This window comes from Pongo abelii, chromosome 18 (genome assembly GCF_028885655.2).
Source record: "Pongo abelii isolate AG06213 chromosome 18, NHGRI_mPonAbe1-v2.0_pri, whole genome shotgun sequence".
Classification (NCBI taxonomy): domain Eukaryota; kingdom Metazoa; phylum Chordata; class Mammalia; order Primates; family Hominidae; genus Pongo; species Pongo abelii.
Window position 1 is genome coordinate 22784362 of NC_072003.2, and position 20794 is coordinate 22805155.

Below are 20794 nucleotides of genomic sequence, written 5' to 3' on the forward strand. Positions count from 1 at the left end.
CTGTTTCTACCATGCCACCTGCCCTGGGATGTAGTAGGTATGACTCCTCTAACTCACTGGGAAACAGAATGCAATTCTTCTCAGGAACCCGTCTTTTAGAGAAGCCACTATCATAGTGGCCCTTGGGATGTCTGTCTAAGAAATGACCCCATTTGTGTCAGACCTTCCCCATCAGATCAGCCCCTTTGGCTATGTGCTAGATGGTCCCAGTCCCCTGGCCCAGACTATTGGACCCTGACCCAAGCAGCGAAATCAAATTCCCTGATGCAGTTTGGAGGTGGGATAGCAACATGCTAACCAGTCTCTGTTGGTCCCCGAATTAGGAAGTGATGTGAAGCTAGAATGTCCATATTTAATCAAGGGATGAGTGAACAGGAAAAGCTGGCTTCAGAGACATAAAAAGAAAACAAAGGCGATGCAAAGACACACAGTCATAAAAGGCTATGTGGCTTCAGAAAGAGGAACAGAAGGCAAGACAAACTTTGGTTTCTTTTGGCTTGCCAGGCCCCACTCCCGGAGCTTGTGCAGCCTGGATGTATCTCTTGCACTTGAACTTTGCGTTCTTATGTCCTTATAATTAACTCCCTTTTTTCCTGAGAAATTGTAGTGGGTTTCTGTTTCTTGCAACCACACCATCTCTGAACAAGGCAGCACATTGGAACGTCTCCTCCAAGCAGATACACAGGCTCGGCACCTGCTGGTCCACCTTGGTTCCTGATGTGTCTCTGAGGCCAACTTTGCGAGGCCTTATCTGTAGCTGTGGGAAGGGCGTAAGTCAGTGTACACATGTCAGCATCTATATGCCCGTGAGTATTAATGCCTGTGTATGTGTGGTGCCCTATTTGTTGCGTCTTTGTTGAGTGCTTTGAAGTACTCATTAAAGGTCTCCAGACAGGCAGGGACTTCACCCATCTCCTAGGCTTTGCAGTTTCATTCCCATAGTAGGACTGGTGCATTGCTTCTGCTGGGACTCCTTGCTTAATCCTTCAGAGCAAGCACAGCACTGTTTACAGTGAGAGGTACTCCCTTGGGTGATGGAGTTTCTGCATCATATTAAGTCATTCCTTCAGCATCTAGGTCCCAAGGATGTTTGTGTAGTTCTCTAAGTCACAGCATGTCTGTGGTATAGTGGGGGATAGGGGAGTTATGGGGACTAGTTTTTCCTGGAGCAGAGTCTCAAAGTGGCCCTTTGACATGTTCCCATGGCAATTTTTGGAAACCATGATAGAAACAATCAGGGGAAGCAGAGTGAACACAAGGGTCAGTTTCTTCAATTCATGAGCAGTCAGAACAGGAGATGCTTAGGAAGGAGGCATGGCCGGTGCCTCTTCTCTATGCTCATCCTATACCCCAGTGACAGGATACCTCTTCCCTGAAGTTAAAAACATGTACCACACTTCCGGTAAAGGGTGGAGCCACAGAGGGCACCTAGCATCTTGCTTTCAAGGTCCCATTAACAAATGAGAAGGGCAACCGAGGACAGATTGACAGGAACCCCACTATGTTGCTTTTCTTTTTTCTTTTTTATTTTTTTTGAGACAGAGTCTTGCTCTGTTGCCCAGGCTGGAGTGCAATGGCACAATCTCAGCTCACTGCAACCTCCACCTCCTGGGTTCGAGCAATTCTCCTGCCTTGGCCTCCCAAATAGCTGGGATTATAGGCGCCTGCCACCATGCCCGGCTAATTTTTGTATTTTTAGTAGAGACGGAGTTTCACCATTTTGACCAGGCTGGTTTTGAACTGCTGACCTCAGGTGATCCGCCTGCCTCAGCCTCCCAAAGTGCTGGGATTACAGGCATGAGCCACTGTGCCCAGCCGAGAGTTTTAAAGAAGGTGAAAGCTCTTCCCTTTCCCTAAACCTAGCCTGGCCTTGAGTCTGTTAATACCAAGACTGTGTGAATTGGAGCGGAAAGCAGAAGTGCTGAAAGGAGCCATTGCCAGAGGGAAGAACACAAACTTCAAGGCCAGATGCTCAGCGGAGCTCTCAGAACAGCCAAGCCAGGAGGACAGTCAGGAGGACCATAGGCCAGGCCACCAGGAACCCTGAAATACAAGAAAGATGACTGTCAAGTGTTGGGCTTTGGGAGTCAGGAGCAAATGTAAGTTGGCCTCTTTGTCTTTCACAACACAAGGATGAGAAAGGCAAAGTATCTTTGATATCTGGCCTAGTTATAGTCTCTGGGACTCACGTGGTAGAGGCAAAGCTATCTAATCACCAACCATTTTTTTCATTTTCCTCTGGACACACAGGAATGCAATTTTTCCCAGTGTCCTTTGCAAGTAGGTGGGGCCATGTGACTGAATCTGGCCAATAAAATGTGCATAGAAGTCATCTGTGCCATTTCTAGGTCTGATCCTTAAAGCCTCCTATATATCCTGTTGCTCTCTCATCAGCCATCTAGGGAGCAGATGCAGAGGATCCAAGATAGGACTTGCAGGGGATAGTGGAGTTGCCAGAAGTTACCAGAAGGTAGTAGAAGCCCGAGCTTCTAATGACTACATGGAGCAGAACTGCATCCCCTCCCCCAGTGATTTAGTGGGAAACAATACTGTCGTAAGACACAGAAGTTTGAGGACTGTTTGTTACAGCAGCTAGCATTACTTACGCTGACTAATACCAAAGGGGCAGAAGGACACACAGGTTAAAAAGCACTGCCTCTGATGCCTGTTTACTTAGCTTAGAATCTCAGCTCTACACCTAGCTGGGCAGTCCCAGAAAAGTTACTAAACTTCTCTGCCTGTATTTTCCTGTATGCCAAAGTGAAATATTAATAGCACCTGTGACTTCACTGGATTTTTGTAAGGCTTAAATGAGTGAGTTCATATTAAGCATTGAGACCATTGCCTGGCACATGGTAAACACTATATAAATGTTGGTTTTAAAAGCTAGACTCTAAGATCTAGTTCTGCTGGGATTGTATGTCTTTGGCACATCACTGTGCACTCAGTTTCAGTGAAGGACGTGGATCCCAGATGATAATAGTCTTGTATCAGAGGGCCTAGGAGAAACATGTGAGCCTTCCTGCCATACGACCAAATTATAAAATCTACCCATTACCCCAATTTCAAAGTAACTGGCTGATGTCCTAGAAATGAGGAGATAAATATCATAAATTTCAGAACAGTACATGACAAAAAGTTATAATTATAAAAACAGGTTTATGTTCAATTAATTCTAAAACATCAAAGATGATTGTGATAGCAGACAATGAAAACCACAAGTGCCCTCTTGTGGTGGGTAGGCTGTCTCAACATCAGACTGATCCCCTCCTTGTCTAGAAGTGTCCAAAATCTACCACCCATTCTAGAAATTAGTAAATTCGGCAAACTCTACTGGGAAACCACACTGTTCCAGGCACTGGGCTAACCAGAAGGACTGGCAGAAAGGAATGAGACTTGAGGTTCCTGACTTCAAGCTGCTTTTTTTTTTTTTTTTTTTTTGATGGAGTTTTGCTTTTGTTGCCCAGGCTGGAGTGCAATGGCGCAATCTCAGCTCACCAAAACCTCCTCCTCCCGGGTTCAAGCGATTCTCCTGCTTCAGCCTCCCAAGTAGCTGGGATTACAGGCATGCACCACCATGCCCATCTAATTTTGTATTTTTAGTAGAGACAGGGTTTCTCCATGTTGGTCAGGCTGGTCTCAAACTCCTGATGTCAGGTGGTCTGCCTGTCTTGGCTTCCCAAAGTGCTGGGATTACAGGCCTGAGCCACTGCACCTGGCCTAAGCTGCTTTTAGAATGAGCTCTAACCACTCCTGTCAATGAGCGTGACTTTTCTTAGCATTTTCTGAATGCTAGCACTGAACATACAGAGTCCATCTTGGACTTATTTGGGAAATTTAAAAACTGCTGTCTAAGTTTGGGCTTTGAGGATGGAAAGAACCTTTTCATGTTTGGGTTCACCAATATAGGTCATGTTGTGGGAAAGCAAATCTTAATAGTATATGCCTTCCATTTTGTCCAAAACATATTTTTAGTACCCTATAAATATGCAAAAAATGTAAAAATGTTCTCTCTCTCTCTCTCTCTCTGTGTCTCTCTCTCTCTGCGTGTGTGTGTGTGTGTGTGTGTGTGTGTGTGTGTGTGATATTTCTTTTATTAGTCAGCTTGTTTAGCTCCAAGTCATTCATCAAAACCCCATTCAGATGTTACTACATGGTGAAATTCTTTCCAGACCTTATCCAATACAGTTATTTAGCCTTTTATGTACTCTTTCTGTACTATCTACTTGCTTGTCATTTATTTGCTCAAGTGCCTGTCTCGCTTGTGCAATGAATTGTTGATGTTCCCGTGCGTATGGGGCTCATTCCCCTAACATTTGCACCTCTGACTCATTTTTCTCATTTGGCTTCAACATCACTTACTCTGAAAGTTTTTCTGACCACTTATCCATTCTGATAGTCATTCTTCCTTCCTACCTTGATGATAAAGCCATCAAACATTGGTTAGGCACATGGCCCACCCAGAATAAAGACTACATTTCCTGGCTTTCTTTGCAGCAAGGTGTGGCACGTGACCAAGCACCAGCCAATGAGATGTAAGTGGAGGTATAAGGTGCCAGCTTTCAGGAATGTCTTTTAACACTCATTGGCTTCTTCCTTGTTCCCTCCATCCTGCTGCCTGGATACAAAGGTTGGAGCTCTGGCTGCCATCTTGGAACATGAAGATGATGGCCGGCCACACCTCAAAGATGGTGGAGGCATGAGTTGGAAGGAGCCTGGGTCTTTGACAGCTTTATGGTGCTGCCCCACTAGCCTTGGACAGCTTGCCTCTAAGCTTCATTTATGTGTGACAGAAATGAACGTCTATACAATGAGAACACATGGACACAGGGAGGGGAACATCACACACCAGGGCCTGCCAGGGGATGGGGGGCAAGGGGAGGGAGAGCATTAGGACAAATACATAATGCATGCGGGACTTAAAACCTAGATGATGGCTTGATGGGTGCAGCAAACCACTACGGCACATGTATACCTATGTAACAAACCTGCACGTTCTGCTCATGTATCCCAGAACTTAAAGTAAAATGAATTAAAAAAAAAAGAAATAAAAAGTTCTTGAGTTTGAAAAAAAAGAAGTGAACTTCTATTTTATTTAAGGCATTATTACTCTTCTATCACATCGCTTTCTTTTATTTCTAAAGTACTGTGTTTACTTTTTTATTTTCTACTTTCCACACTGGTGCATAAGCTCTATGAGGGTAGGCACCTGGGCTGTTTTGTTTGCCATCACATCTTCAGTGCCTAGAAAAAGGCCTGGCACACAGTAGGCACTCAGTATATATTTCTTGTTAAAGGACTGCTTCCTCCACTAGACTGTGGGCATCTCAAAGGCCAATCTTAGGTCTGATTAATGTCAGTGTCCCTAACATAGGGTCTGGGCCATAAAAGGGGCAGAATTGAAAAGAGAAAGGAGAGTTGGGAAAGCTGTGGGAAAGGCATGAGAAAGTGATGTACCTGCACTGCTGGGGGTTCCATTCATGACACCAGGAGACTGTGCACCTGTGAACAAGAACAGAAGGGGTGGGTTTCCTCAGTCATGCTCCAGTGACTGCAACACTGTGGCTGCAACTGCTTCACATCCTCCTAGACCTGGCCATCACAACCACTGTCAAGTTTGTGGCCACATTGTGGGGGCATCTATGATCTGGCACAGGCACCTTTCTAGACACATTGCATCTTAGACTTAATCCTCCTAACAGATTTGTGAGGAAAGTATTCTCATCCCCATTTGACAGATGAGAAGACTGGAGCTCAGTGATGTTGACGGACTTGCCAAGTTGACCTTGCCAGTCAGTAGCAGAGCTGGGATTCAAACCCCAGTATGTCTGATTCAAAAATGGAAGTTCTTAACCTCCACCAAGTTACCCTGTGATGCCACTTGAGGCTTCAAGTTGAGAGCTCAGTAAAACGGTAGGAAAACTCAAGGCAGAGCCTTCTTCATGAGACAGCCTCCATTTGCTCTGGAGAATGGAAATGGTGATAATGCTTACCTCCCTCACCTGCTGTGAGCATTCAAAGTGATCATGCATATAAAGGCATTTGACAAAATGCCAGGCACAAAGAAAGTATTATTACTATTATTAACATTACTGCCTTTTAATTGCTTTAGGGCAAAAAAAAAAAAGGCCTTCTTTCTTCCACTTCTCCATCCTGGTGGAAATAAAAACACTCACTAAACACTACTGTAAACCCATGAGTAGGATGGATGAAAATTTGAGGAGCCATTGGAAAGCCTCCCCTATATTATACTCTAGAATACCGTAAATGAATTTTGGAAAACACAGTCATTCACCAGAAAACAAAGTTGCATTTAAACGGGATTTAGGACTTACACTTCACCCATAAGGAACTGAATTATGGGGCCTGGAAGCAGGTGGAATAAGGAAAAGGCCACGTGTTTTGGAATCAGACTGAGCTGGGTTCAATCCTAACTCTAGCCACTCATGAGTAGGGGAACCTTGGGCGAGTCACTTAATCTCTCTGAGTCTTAGTTTCTCACCTGTAAAATGGACCAGGCATGGGAGGATTAAGTGAATTGTTGGATGCAAGAGCTTAGCCAGGTCTCTAAGCACACAGGAGGTCCAAATGACAATATTGTCATTATTACCCAAAGCATCTCAAAGAATAGGTTTTTCAGTAAGGGTCAGACTGAGGTGGTAGAAGAGCCCTGAGAAGTTGAGCTGGTGACCCCAGGCACCTGTGGTTAACTGTCAACACTCAGCCAGCTGGTCTTGTCACTGGCATTTGGCCTACCTCTCCGAGTGATGGGTCCCAAATCTAGAACCCGGGCTAGGTCGATGGCCGGTACTTCACTGCGGACTTGACTTCTTGAGCAAGACTGTAGGGATGATGAACTTTTATTATATCAAAATTTAAATTCCTGGATTCTATCTAGACTGCTCCTACAATGGGCAGCTCTGGACCAAGAACTAGGTCCAGAACTGGTTCAAGCTATGGCCCTAATTCCGATGCTGTGGTTATCTCAATCTAGAAAATTATCACTGTCATGCCAAACAAATCTGGGTTTGAATCTCATCAAGTAGAGACTTTCTTTTAGCTATATAATTTGGGGCCAATGACTTTGCCTTTCTACAATAACTAAATAATACCTACCTGGTTGTGAAGATGAAAATGAGATGTGCCTGCAACATGTGGGCACAAAGTAAGCACTCGGAAAATGCCAACTATTCACAGGCAGTTCCAAATGCAGGCAAGAGCAGGGGCACTGGAGCCAGCTCTTGGCTGGGGCACACCCTGGCTCTGATATTTTCTAACTGTGCGTGGCCCTGTGGGCAAGGACTTCTCTGACCCTCACAGTGGAGTAGGCAAAATAATCTACTTACAGGGTTGTTCTGAGAGTTACATTAGAAAATGTATGCAGAAGTTTTAGCATGGTGCTTGACAAAGTGCAAGCACTAAAAAAGTCATCTATGATTATAATCATTTAAAAAAAAAAGATGCCAATGGAATCTAGTAGACAGATTTCTTTATCAAATCTGCCTCCTGGGGACACAAAAATTGCTTAGATATGGGCCTTCAGGAGACCTAGAATCTATCTATTTATCGTTCGTTCTTCCCTCCCTCCCATCCATACACCTACCCATCTCTTTCCGTCTCTTCATCCTGCTTCTTTCTTTCTCTCCTTCCCTGTCCCTCCTTTCCTTCTCCATCACTCCTGTATTCCTTTCTCCACCCCTCCTGTATTCCTTTCTCCCTCTCTCTTCCCTTTCCCCTCCCTTCCCTTCCCTCCCGCCTTCCCCTTCCTCGTCCCCTTCCCTAATCTTCCCTTCCCCTTTCCTCTTCCCCTTCACCTTCCCATTCCCTTCCCTTCTCTCCATCCTTCCCTTCCCTTCCCCTTCTCTTTCCCCTTCCCCTTTCCCTTCTCTTCCCTTCCCTCCCTTTCCCCTCCTTCCCACCCTCCCTCTGTTTATAATTCCAATAAATATATATGGAAAGCCTATCAGGTACCAGGCTCCATGCCAGGCTCTGAAGAGTTCAGTTCAAAGAGACACTCACAGGCTGGCACTGTTCATTAAGAGAATCACAGAGATGAATCTCACAATGCAGGAAAACTAGGTCATAATGTCCAGCAAACATGAACATCTGAACTGAGAACCGGCTTTCCGAGGACCTCCCATTCTCCTCCACGTGGATGGTGGAATCACGTTGATTTGAGCAGCTGGGAGGGTGACAGGGGCAAAGGTGTAACTTCTAAAAACAGCAGTGGAGAAAATTAGAGTCCCTCAGGTTCCCTCCATCATGATAACGTGGATTTTTCTGCTCCTCTGTTTCCTCCAAGATGTTATCCATAAGCTCACATGGCTTAAATTATTTGAGGGCACAGTCTCTGGAGTGAAACAGATGGGTTTTATATTCTAGCCTGACCCACGTTCTAGCTAAGTGATTATGGGAAGGTTACTCATCCTTACTGAACCTTACTTTTCTTATCTGTAAAGTGGAGACAGTAATATACACTTTATGAGACTGATGTGAGCATTTAATCAGATAATCCACATATATTGCTTGGCACATAGCTAATGTGCCATAGCTCAATGACAAATATTAGCTAGGATTATTACTATAATTTAAATCATGATCTATAGAAATGCATTTTTCCCTTGTTTTTGTCAGCTGGGCATGTTTAATGGTATTTCACCCCACAACATTTATCATATTGTTTTCCTATTGACCAGTGTTCACTTCTGTGTAATAATCCATCACTACCAAATTGATTCCCTATTTTTGAACAATCAGCCTGTTGCCAAAGTTATCAACAATATTGAAACGGAAAATATTGACATTTATTTACCCTGCTCACCTATTTAGTATTAATATTTTAGGCTAAAATCTCAGGAGTGATATTTCTGGGTCAAAGATTGTGGTTATGATGTGTAATACAACTTACACGTCTGCTGGGGATGGATGAGATGAACACTTTCGTGTAAACATTAGTAAGGCCAAATGATAATTCCAGAATTGCTCGTTACCTGTTTCTGATGATGAAATACTTCACACGGTCAGCCTTGTCTTCAGTGGGGGTGGCATAGCAGTTCCTCAACACCAGGTTAAACCGGGAGGTGTCCCCTTGTTCCAAGATGGCACCCACATAGAGCACGGACTCAACAGACAGTTCAACTGCATCCCCTTCGTAAGGATTCGTGTAGTTCTGGTCTTGGAAGAGGGCCATCCTGACAATGAACTCTCCATTCCCGTCCACACTGACATTCAGGGAACTGAGAAAAAGAAAGCCACAAGAATGGAAACCTCAGAGAACAACATAAATCAAGCCCTGCACTTACTTAACACACTTACGAAGGCAAAGACACACATCTTGGATCCTTAAGTGAACTATTCAATCAGTCGTTTAAACTGAGCATTTATTAGCTTCTAGGCACTAAACTTGACAGACAAGTCTGTCTCCGGGATTTCCACTGATCCTCCCTGCAGGACAGGTTACACATATCTCCATTGCTGAAGGAATAACTGAGTGTACACCTCTATCTTCTCACCTGAAGGGTGGGGCTGAGAACCAGTTCTGTGTGTTCACATTTTTTAGCAACAGATCTCTTCCCTCCATTCCACAGTCTTCAGTAAAACACCAATTTTAACAAGATAAATGGCTTTCATTATGATTTTTTATGAACCAGGAGCCCCAGCACCAAACCATCTGGAAACCACTGAATTAGAAAATGTCTAATCCTTCTGATTCCGTTGCTTTGTGATCTCAGGGAGCAATAGGGAATGAGATGGGCACTCTGGATTTTTGACATCTCAGAAAGTCCCCCGGCAAGTCTAGGGATGCTAAGGAACTGATTCAGCTGGGGCCCATTTCAGCACAGAAACACAACAAAACAGAGAAAAGCCCCTGCCCAAATTGCTATCTGATGCTGTTTCTGCTGGGGACGGGGGTGCCTGTTTATCCGATAAAAGCTGGTCTCTGCTTAAATCTCACGTCTGCAGGGAAGCTGTTCTGTCCCCATCAAACCCACCACCAGCAGGGGTCTGGAGCCACTGTTCCCTGCTCCCAAAGCACCCCACATTTCTTTTACATTGCACTTATCTTGCTTATAAGTAATTATTGGTTTAATTAGTAGTTTAATACCTTTGTTCCTCAAGGTGAATGAACTTGTCCTGTGTTTTTGTTTTCTAGCACATTTAGTAAGCACTGTTTCATGTTGCTGCATTGCCTAGTTATAACAATCTTTAATATCCACAGAAAAATCTATGTCTGCCTTGTTCATGCTGAACATCTTTAATATACAATCAATGAATACTTGTGGAATGAATGATTGAATGACTGAATGACTGGAGGCTCCTGGAGGAGGCTGACAGTATGATGTGGACATCATAGTCTGCACTTGAAGTAAGAGTGATGTGACTATTGCCAGGGTTATGGGTCAAAGGGCAAGGGTTAATGCCATACCTTACAATGGGCTGCAAGGCAGCTTGGAGGCTGACTTTCATGTCCAGTGGGTAGGCACATTGGAAGTTGATGTTGAGGATGGTGTCTCTGATGATGAAATCATTGACCAAGGAGAGGGTGTTTTTGTAGATGGCATGGGTTTGATTTCTCTTTGGCAAAAAAACAAAACCACACAGATGTTTATGTGTATGTGTATGTAGGTGTATCTCAAATCCAGATCTGATTTCCAGAGTCAATTTGCTTAACCATGCAGACACCCTACCTTCTGAGCTCATGGAGTTCAAGGGACCTCCTCCTTCAGTGTTACTGATACTTTATGGGAAGGGGAATGAGGACACCAGGCAAAAAACTAGAACGATAAATTATTCACCCTTGAGAAGAGTCAGGAACCAACAAGCTTGCTTCTCGGTGCATCCCTCCCCCACCATCCCTAATTAAAATTATCATAATTGTAGCTTACATTTATGAAACTCACATGTCAGACTTATACTAAGCTCTTTATGTAAACCAACTTGTGCACTCTCACATAACCCTGGGGGCTCAGGGAAGCTAAGTGGCTTGTCCAAGATCTCAGAGCTACTATGATAGGTCCCATCAGCCCAACACATACCTTCTGGCAGCAGTGGTGTGAAAGCCACTTACCTCCAGAATGTTCCTGCAGGCACTAGCCTGGACGGGGCTGGTCACAGATACCCAGTTCTTCTCCTGTGTCTGCAAGATGCTGCTGCAGTTTGGGTCTCGCAGGTAGGCAATGACCTCCTCCCCCAAACCCAGGCCTCCCAGCAAACATTTGTCCACCTTCACCTTGATCTCCCTGGGCCCACAGTCTAGCTGAGGCTGCAAACTGTGGACATCTGCAAAGCAGAGATGAAGGCAAGTGGAACGGACATGAGCCTGGAAGCCCACTTTCCCTACTGTTTGGTAACATCTCCGTGACCTAGAAGATTACGTAAACTAGAAGGTCCCTGGGATCCAGATGGAATTCATGCCTAGGCTGGCAGTAGGTGAGGCTGGCAAAGGGGGCCCCTCATTCAAGATTTCCAAGCGTCCTATGTGCAGGCTTGGCTAAGGTTTTTTGGTCTAGTTCCCCTTGGGGATTGTGTTATTTGGGGAGGCAGGATGGACTTGCATTCCATGCTAGAATCAAAGTTAGATATATGCTACCTTGTTGAGTCAGCACATCTGACCAAGTTCAGAGCTATCATATTTTAACTCAACATTTATTCAACACACAACTTCTTGAGCATCTACTATCTGCCAGGCATTTATTCAACACACAACTTCTTGAGCATCTACTATCTGCCAGGCACTGGGACTACAACACTTATTAAAACTGACAAAATTCCCACTCTTATAGAGCTAACATTTGAATAGGGGAGACAAATAGTAAACAAGTAAGAAGATAGTTTCTATTGCATTCATTAATGCATTGATTCAATATATATTTACCAACCACCTTATCTCTCTCTCTCTCTCTCTCTCTCTCTTTTTTTTAGGCAGAGTTTTGTTGTGTTTCCCAGGCTGGAGTGCAGTGGTGCAATCTCAGTTCACTGCAACCTCTGCCTCCTGGATTCAAGTGATTCTCCTGCCTCAGCCTCCCAAGGCTGGGATTACAGGCATGGGATTACAGGCATGCGCCACCGCACCTGGCTAATTTCTGTATTTTTATAAAGACGGGGTTTTGCCATATTAGCCAGGCTGGTCTCAAACTCCTGACCTCAAGCGATCTGCCCGCCTCAGCCTCCCAAACTGTTGAGATTACAGGCATGAGCCACTTTACCAACCACCTTCTCAAATGCTAGGTGCATTTAACACGAAGTAAATAAGGCATGGACTCAGCCCATGATGATGTCTTGGTCTTGTATAAATATCAACATATCAACAGTTTATTATACTTCAGTATGATAAAGATACAGACAGAAGTATGTACAGATGCAGGGGGAGCAGAGAAGAAGGTCTATCTAAGTCTCTTGGTGAAGCCAGGGAAGGATTCACAGTGGTATGAAATTTGAAACGTGGGTAGGAGTTTTGCAAGTGAGTAAAGCAAGTGAACACATCCCAGGCTAAGGGAACAGGAGAGGCAAAAGCATGGAGATGGGATAGAGGGTATGGTGCATTTGTGGAATTTCAGAGTTCAGAGGCACAGGAACCTAAAATGAGAGCAGGGTGTGGGTGATGGAGATGGAAGTGAAAGTCAGATCACAGAGGGACATGTCTGCAAACAATGGGGCCCAGTGGACAGTCATCATTGTGCTGGCCACTGATAAAGACTTGAGGCAGGCCACCTGCTCACTCTGTCAGCTAAGGCTGTCCTTGGAACCCATCCAGGTACAGGGAGGGCCTCCTTAAAGCCCAAAGTCTGACTCTGTGATGGGCCCAAACCCCAGAAAACCACACTGACTCTCTGGGGCCTTATCCACTCAATGAGCAGAAAGAGTCTTCAAGGAGATCAAGGTTGTTGGTTGTTCCCTACCCCTCGTTTCCCAGGGTGCTTCTGCTGGGCACATCTAAGCATCGCCCTGTTCACACTGCGGCTCCGTTTTCCAAATGTGTCATGCTCCTTCTTGTCCTGCTGCCTAGAACACTCTCTCTTCCATAGGGACTTGTAGTGTGCTCAGAGGAAGGCATGCTTGTGCCAAGGGCAAGATCAAAGGCCCTTGGTAGAGTTCAGTGATGGAAGGAAATAATCTCAGTGGGAGGCTCATCCATCCCCTGTCCAGGGCTTAGTGCTTGTTTGTCTATGACATCCCTACCCATGGGACATCTCACTGTGTTTGCTTACCTCCTGGGACGAGAAATTCATCACCTCCTGAGCCTGCCCAATTGGACTGCTCTGATTTAGTTCTCACAATAGCCCTGTATGGTGTGTATTATTATTACCTTATCCTCATTTTACAGATGAGGACATTCAGGCTCAGAGACAGTAGTGACTTGTCCCCAGAAGTCTGCCCATGTCCCTGACATGAAGACCCTGTGGCTATGAAAACATAGCTCCTACATTTGCAGAATTATCATCTTCAGTGTCTTCATCCCTCAGGGGTCAAGCCTGCCCATGTCAGAACCGTTTCCTGAGGCCACGGCCCAGCAGCTGACCTGGAAATTTGCTCCAGCCCTGCCCTCCTATCCTTGCAAACCCACTGGCTTTACAGCAAATGGATTGGAGAGCCCACATTCCCTTGACCTCAGGTCCATGCACCTGACTCTGCTTTATACCTTATCTTGACCCTCTAAAGCGCCCTCCCTCCTGCCCTGCCCACTCAGGATGGTAGTTACTTGCCCAGTGAGCAGCTCACCAGAGCTATTGAGGTCCTGTCTGCAGAAACAGCCCCAGGTGCTGTTGAGGGCAAGGCACTCCTCCTCGGGGCGGCAGGCCTTCTCGCACTTGTCCTCCACAGTGTATGGGTCTAGGTGATGGGGCATGGAGAGAGAAGATCAGGATGCAGTGTGGGCTGGACTTGAGGCCCCCAAGTCCAACCCTCTCATTCCACTGGGGCACAAGAATCTTGCCAAGGTTGTGTGATACTTAGTGGAAGCGTCAAGCCTGACTCCCAGTCCCATGGGATAAGTGAGAGCCCTAAAGCTGCCACCTGAACACTTACTACAGGCAAGACTCTATTCTAAGGACAAGGAAGGTATTAGCCTATTCAATCAAAATGAGAAAGGACAGCATGGTGGTTAAGCCCATGGATGCTGGAGCTAGAATGCCAAGTTCAAATCCCAGCTGTACCATGCTCCAGCTCTGTGATACTAGGAGAGCCCCTTAATCTCTCTGTGCTCCTAATTGGGGTAATTAGGTAGCACTTATCTCATGGAACTGGGGAGAGGATCAAACAAGTTGATACATTTGAAGTACTTAGGATAGCAACAAGGACATTGTGAGCATTATGTGTTAGCTGTTATTTTTGCCGTTACCTCCCCCCCCCTTTTTTTTTCAGATCAGAACACTGAGGCTCAGGGAGGCAAATTAAACTTCTCAAATGGAGCCAAAATCGGAACGAGCATGAGTTCTGGATTTTATGCTACACACATTTATAAACTGGGAAATTTCACCCTTGAATGGGAATTTCTGGCTTGAAATGTTGGAAGGTCTGACAACCCTGTGTTGAGTTCTCACTGTGCAGGAGCTGAGTCGAGGCTGCTCTGCATCCTCTCCTGTCTCCTCTTGACTTGCTCCACTCACTCTACTGAGCCTGGGTGGCATCTCATTGGCTGTGTAGCTGCCTCCTCCAGGGCTCTGCTGCTCACCTGTGCAGTATCTCAGATTACACTGGGGAGTGCCTTCCAACCGGTACACATGGTACCCGCCTGGGCAGGCCTTCACCAGCACCTCTGTCTTCCAGAAACAGCAGTTGCCACTCCAATGGGCACAGGCAGTGTGGTTGATGATGCCATCCCCAAGGGCAGGGTGGGTCCCATTCAGCCACATGGGAGCGTCTGTCTGGCATCGGTGCACCTGGACACAGGTCTCTGACATCCTTACTCCTCCTTCCCCTACAAAGCGGTACCAGCCGCTCATGTTGTTATCGCACCCCTGGGACCCTGCTGAGTTCTCTGTGCTTCGGAAGGGTTCATCCAGGAGGGTGTAATTCTGACAGGGGTCAAAACAGACATGAGCCTCTGGGGTGCCAGGAGCTCCGCAGTCCAAGTCCAGCCCATAGGAACTGGCTTCAATGGGGTTTCCATAACCTGGGAAAGTGACAGAGTGCAATTGGGTTTACTGAGCAATGCCAGAACCTACAGGATTTTTTCCCCTCCATGCTCTATGCTGTGCTAAGGACTCCAGTGAGGACAATACACACACGATCCATTAATTAAACATCAACTTCATCACCTTGGGGGCAGAATAATCAGTGAGGACCTTCTGTGGTATTTTACAGGCATTGAGGACATCAGGGCCACCATCCTGCACAGCCTCCCTCCCTGCCTCAGAGTAACAAAGTTCTTTCTTTCCTGTGCATCCATGCACAGCAGCCTTGTTTGACCAATATTTGTTTTTCTCATTATAAATGTAATACAGGCTCACTGAAAAAGAACCTCAAACATCATTAAAATGAATAAAGCAGAAATGAAAGTTGTCATAAGCCCATCTCATCCCCAGAAGTAACAATACATTTGTTATATAGCCTTCTTCTTAGGCAAGTTTAAAATATATTGCTTTCTTAAAAATAAAAATAAGTTTAATTCTGTGCAACATCTATTTTTCCACTTGCATTTTTTTACTTAATATAACATAAACATTCTTCCATACCAGCAGCACAATCTATTGCAATAATTCCCAACCTTGGCACTGTTGACATTTTGGCTCGGTCATTCTTCATTGGAGGAACGATCCTGTGCATTATAGAATGTTTAGGAGTATCCTTGGCCTCTACCTACCAGATCCCAGCAGCATGCCCCAAAGTGGTCTCCAGGCATTGCCAAATGTCCTCTTGGGGGGCATCGCCCCCAATTGAGAACCACTGATCTAACAAGACCATTTCTGATTGTTGATCTACCATTTTTAAAAACAGTTGTAGAAACTGTGATGTATGAAGAGGCAGAGAAGTGAAGGAGGAAGACCACAGGCTGGTCAGGCTGAGTTTAAATCCAATTCCACACCTGCTGGCTGGGTGACCTTGGCAGGTGACTTAAGTTCCCTGAGACTCATTGGCAAAACCACACCTGTGAACAAGTGGTTCTCAAACTTTATCTGTTCCTATGCTTTGGGTCATGACCTTTGTCATACATGTGTTTGCCTGTCCTATTATTGACTTAAAATGTTTCTTTCAATGATTATCTTCTAAGAATTAGTTTCATCTTAAAGAATAATATCTGTGATAACATAGATATCATGTGCTAGTTACATTTTTTAGATATGCATAAAAAATAAACATACAGCCATTAAAAACTTGTTAAGAGTTTGCCAGGCACCCCCAGAATCATCTTGGAATATATACACCTCATTTGGGGAAAGAAAACCTTAAATGATTGTTAGAGGATTAAATGTGATAATATGTGTAAAATGCCAAGCACAGCACCAGGGTCAAGCTAATTCTCTTCTCTAGTTCTGTTTTGTTGAATGCTATAGATGCCCGAAGAAGGAGCTAAGTGCACACACAGGATCATGTGCTTACAATACACAGTAAAGGGGCTTTCTAAAAAAAAGAGATTTTCAAGCTTTGCATATGCTTATAATACACATTAGAAGGGCCTTTCAGAAAAAGAGATTTTCAAACTTTGCTCATGCATGTACTTATTTTAAGACAAGGAATCACTGCATTTGTTATTCTTAGATTACTTCTTGCACACCCTGTATTTTTCCACTGGAGGCTTCCAATGAGCTCAGTTCTCTCTCCCACCCTCCTCCCCAGGGCTGAAATTTGCACTCTAATTCTAAGCCTGAGACTCCTTTCTGCAAGTATCTGAATTGCCCACTTCATAAAGAGATCACTTAATCTAGCCCTTTCAGGAAAAGGAGAAGGCACTTGCCAACACAAGGTGACTGAGTTATGTATATCTTGATCTTCTTTAATCTGGGGTCTCTGATCTCCCAAAGATATGGGCATGGGAAGTTATGTTAACTGGTTCCCACTGCCCTTTCAGGGGAATTTCTGATTAGGCTCTATGAGAGATTGTGACTTGATTTCCATTGTTTCTCATTATGTTTCCCTTGACTTCTAGCCCTGAGTTTTTGCTTTAGAACTGCCAATTCCTCTTCCTTACCTGAGCCACCTTCTCTGCACTTCTATCCTCACTTGCTAGGTCTTACTTGACATCTGAGATGCCAGGTGAGCAGAATACTTACCTCGCTGCACTGCAGATGCCTGGGTCAGAATGCAGGAGACCAAGGCCAGCCACAGGAGGCCAGAGTCCACCATCCTTTCCATAAGGTGAGGCATGCAGGTCACTTTGCTGTATGCAGACTTCCCATGCAGCTATGGCAAAGAAAAGACCAAGATAAGATTAGGGCACAGGTCACATAGGTCTATGTACTTAGAAACAGACCCGCTGACTTCTTTCATAAAGAGCTGCATTGTTTCAAAGTAGGTGTGACTTGTGGACAGATGGAGCGAGATAATGGGTGATAAAATTGACAGTAAGCAAACCAAAGGCAAGCTTAGAGCTGGCTAGTACTGCAGAATGTCCTAGAAAGGTCTCAGGATGGTCCCTGCTCAGGTGGAAGTAGAGGCTCTCTGGAGATTGGATAGAGAAAGAGGGATATGGTACCTATGAATACCTGCACACAAAAGTAATGGCTGCCCTTTCTTAGTTTTATGCATTGGGTGCTGCTAAGAGCCCCCTGAAATGTCCTCTATGCATGTAGATTTCTGTGAGTGTGGAACCATGCCAAACTGAGCCCCATGTTCCTTGTTCCTTGTACAGAATCTGGCACACAAGGAGTACTCAGTAGAGGATTAAGGATGAATAAATAAATCAATGCGGGTTGGGGGCGGTGGCGAGGCAGAAAGAAAGAGCTGCAAAAAAGCCTGCCAGCATTTGGATGGCATTTACTTTCCTGGGAAATCCTTTCCCTAAATGGCCAAATCTTTGGATAACTTCCTACAACCTCTGGAAGACTTCAGTGGAAAATAGAGATCGGTTTCGGGCAGGGATGTCATGAGTATGCTATGAGACAGCAGGGATAGGGGAGCACCCAGGACTGGTGATTCTTAGAGATGAGATCACAATACAGACCTAGTTCCCTGGTGGGAATATCTGGGACAAGGAAGAGGGTGGCATCTGTAGGCCTGGAGCATCACAGATGACTGGAAGCATGGCTGAGTTGGACATAGAGTGGTACCTGGAGCACTTGACAATGGCCAGGGTCCAAACTACTTGCTGGGTTCTAAAAATTTCCAGAAACAAAGAATCCTAGAATGTCCAGTGGATCAAGATTTCCCAGGATTAGGAGGAAGCCTCCTGGGGCTTAAAGGAGGACTTACCTCCGGTGAGAACACAAAGCGTTCCTCCTCCTCTGGCCAGCCATGGGAATGCAGCCTGCTGTGGGCCGTCTTTTTATTGCAATTTCCCACCCATGTGTCTCTCCTCAATTGGTGCACAGGTATGATGGGAGTTCTAGGCCATACACTGGGCTTGTTGAGTGGAGGTGAGATAAGCCATTTACGCAAAGGGTGGTGAAAGAAGGGCCCTCCCCTCACAATGTAAACCCTTCCAGCTGTCTCAGCATCGTGCAAATGCTTCCTACAAACAATAGTGCTGTGTGCTGAATGCTGGGCACTGCTTTGCGTCCATGACTTCTCACATCTAATCTTCATAATCAATCAATGAAACTGGTGCCATATTTATTACCAGAAACCAAACACGAATTGAAAGGAAGCTTAATACCCAAAGGGAAGTGAAGAGAAAATCAAACAGGCACTTGTTTGCACAGTGGATTTTCAGTTGTACCTTGTGTTCCTAGCTAATCATCTTGGAACATTTCTGCTTCTGTCTGAAGGCCACTGAGCTTGGGACCAGTTAGACTAAGAGGACACATAGGATAGGAAGGAAGGGAGTGTGGATGTTTCCATAAAATTCCATTTATTTGTCCATAGAATCTACCCAACTCCAGATTTCTAATGCTGAGGAGTTTTGGAATGGCTAATTTGGTGATGATGGATTTTGGAATGGCAAAGGACAGACAAAGGTTCTTGGACAAAAGAAGCATCAGAGTAGCCCCTGTAAATCCCTTTTGATATGTAGGCTGCCCTAGAGATTGGAAGGCATGAGACTGAGCAGAGGCTGTAGAGGATCTTGGACTTATTAACTCCAGGCTTGGACCTGGCTTTCATGGCATGGTAGAAATCATGGACTTCATAAAAAAGCCAAAGCTTTTGCAGAAAAAATGGCCACTGCTTCTTCTCTGTCATTCTGGGACTCCTTAAGGAGCCAAGGCAATTGGGGTCAAGGGAGCAGGAGGGTCTTGGCATTGGTAACACCTTCTACAAAACCTCAACCTGGAAAAAGAAAAGGTGCTACAAGCCACCTTCTCTACTCCCAGAGCAACCTGAGAAAAGTCTCTAAAATGTGGAACATGTGACAACTGGGCCCACTAAATCACCCACTGATCCATTCAGTCTGGCCAGGTGCCCAACCCAGTCTCCCCAGTGGTCACTCTTAACCTTCCCATTCCTCTTAAATGGTCTCTGCAGCTATCATCACCCACTCACACCACCTTTCTCAGCAGATATCTGGTACCCTACTTCAAAAACAATTTAGGCCACAACACTGACCTTGCTCCTTCCCCTATAAACATATAAATACTGGTCTCCATCCTCCACCCCTTCCCCCTCCAACTTCTGATAAGGCGATCTTCCTGCTTTTCAAAGTCAGTTCCTCCATCCCTCCTCTGGCCTCTCCATTCCAATCTGAACCATGTAGCTACAACTTTATAGCCAAATCCACTGGGTAGTTTGTTTCTGCTCCTTTGTGATTGGATTTGCCTACTGCTTGTTCAGGGTACCTTGCATTTCCTTGACTCCGCATGGTAGTATTTTCTTGATTTTCCTGTTTCTACTTGGAGATTTCTGCTCTGTTGCTACAAGATCCTGTCCCTAAGAATGCTGGTTAGGTCCCATTTTTCTTGTCACTTCATAAACTCTCCCTGGGAGGTATCAAGTTATCTCATGGTTTCACATACCATCTCCAGGCTGGTGAGTTCTGAATCCATATACCCAGCTTTTGCTACTCCCTTCAACTTCAGTTCCATCTACCTATTGATTGCTGGACCTCTCACTGCCAGTGAGATGCTTGAGACATCTCAAACTCAGCAAGTGCAACTCTGAGCTCATCAAGTCCCCTAAATCTCCTCCCCCTCATTGTATAATCTATTTTAATCAAAGGTGCCACTCGCCTCCCAGTCATCCAAGCTGGAAACTTGGCCTCTTCCTTTCTAAGCTCCTTCCTTTCTCCCTCTGCTCCCATTTCCAATAATCCTTTCTTCTCCATCTCCACCTCACCAATCCAAGTGCGGGCCACTATTCCTTATGAAGGTAATTTTTTTTTTTGAGCAAGAGTCTTGCTCTGTTGCCCAGGCTACAGTGTAGTCACGTGATCATAGGCTCACTGCAGCCTTGATCTCCTGGGCTCAAAGAATCCTCCCACCTCAGCCTCCTGAGTAGCTGGGACTACAGTTGTGGGCCACCACATCTGGCTAATTTTTAAATTGTTTTGTAGAAGCAGCATCTTGCTATGTTGCCCAGGCTGGTCTTAAACATTTTGGGTTAAATTGTCTTCCTGCCTTGCCCCCACAAAGTGCCAGAATTACAGGCCTGAGCCTCTGCGTCCTGTCCAGAGTGATTTTAATAGCTGCCTAACAGGTCTCCCTGCTTTCATTCTTATCATTTTTGTTTGTCTTCTCCCCTGCAGCCAGAGGCCAGTGTACCATCT

The 20794-nt window shown here is 45.2% G+C and overlaps 1 protein-coding gene across 3 annotated transcripts; it reads right to left on the reverse strand.

The window, feature by feature from the left end:
* Positions 1 to 332: 332 nt before the first annotated feature.
* Positions 333 to 18681, reverse strand: GP2 (glycoprotein 2). Of its 3 annotated transcripts, none has more exons than XM_002826200.5 (11): positions 18349 to 18398; positions 17211 to 17340; positions 14672 to 15112; positions 13720 to 13830; positions 11069 to 11280; positions 10427 to 10575; positions 8991 to 9236; positions 8020 to 8182; positions 6757 to 6841; positions 5458 to 5502; positions 333 to 2043 (listed from the first exon to the last, which is right to left on the reverse strand). In XM_002826200.5, exons 2-11 carry the CDS (start codon positions 17302 to 17304, stop codon positions 1985 to 1987), a joined length of 1605 nt encoding a protein of 534 aa, XP_002826246.3. In that variant the 5' UTR covers positions 17305 to 17340; positions 18349 to 18398; the 3' UTR covers positions 333 to 1984. The 3 variants fall into 3 exon arrangements, with proteins under 3 accessions (XP_002826246.3, XP_002826248.3, XP_002826247.2); XM_002826201.4 differs by having other exon boundaries at positions 1985 to 2043; positions 15079 to 15087; positions 18349 to 18681; XM_002826202.5 differs by lacking the exon at positions 14672 to 15112.
* Positions 18682 to 20794: the final 2113 nt, after the last annotated feature.

Excerpts from the sequence above, each read along its gene's own strand:
- GP2 (XM_002826200.5), bottom strand. The coding sequence starts at position 17,304 with ATGCCTCACCTTATGGAAAGGATGGTGGACTCTGGCCTCCTGTGGCTG. Across the intron at positions 8,183-8,990 it reads TATTTCATCATCAGAAACAG|CTGCTCAAATCAACGTGATT; the intron begins GTAACGAGCAAT and ends TCACCCTCCCAG. Across the intron at positions 2,044-5,457 it reads TGGAACCCCCAGCAGTGCAG|GGTTCCTGGTGGCCTGGCCT; the intron begins GTACATCACTTT and ends CTTGTATTTCAG.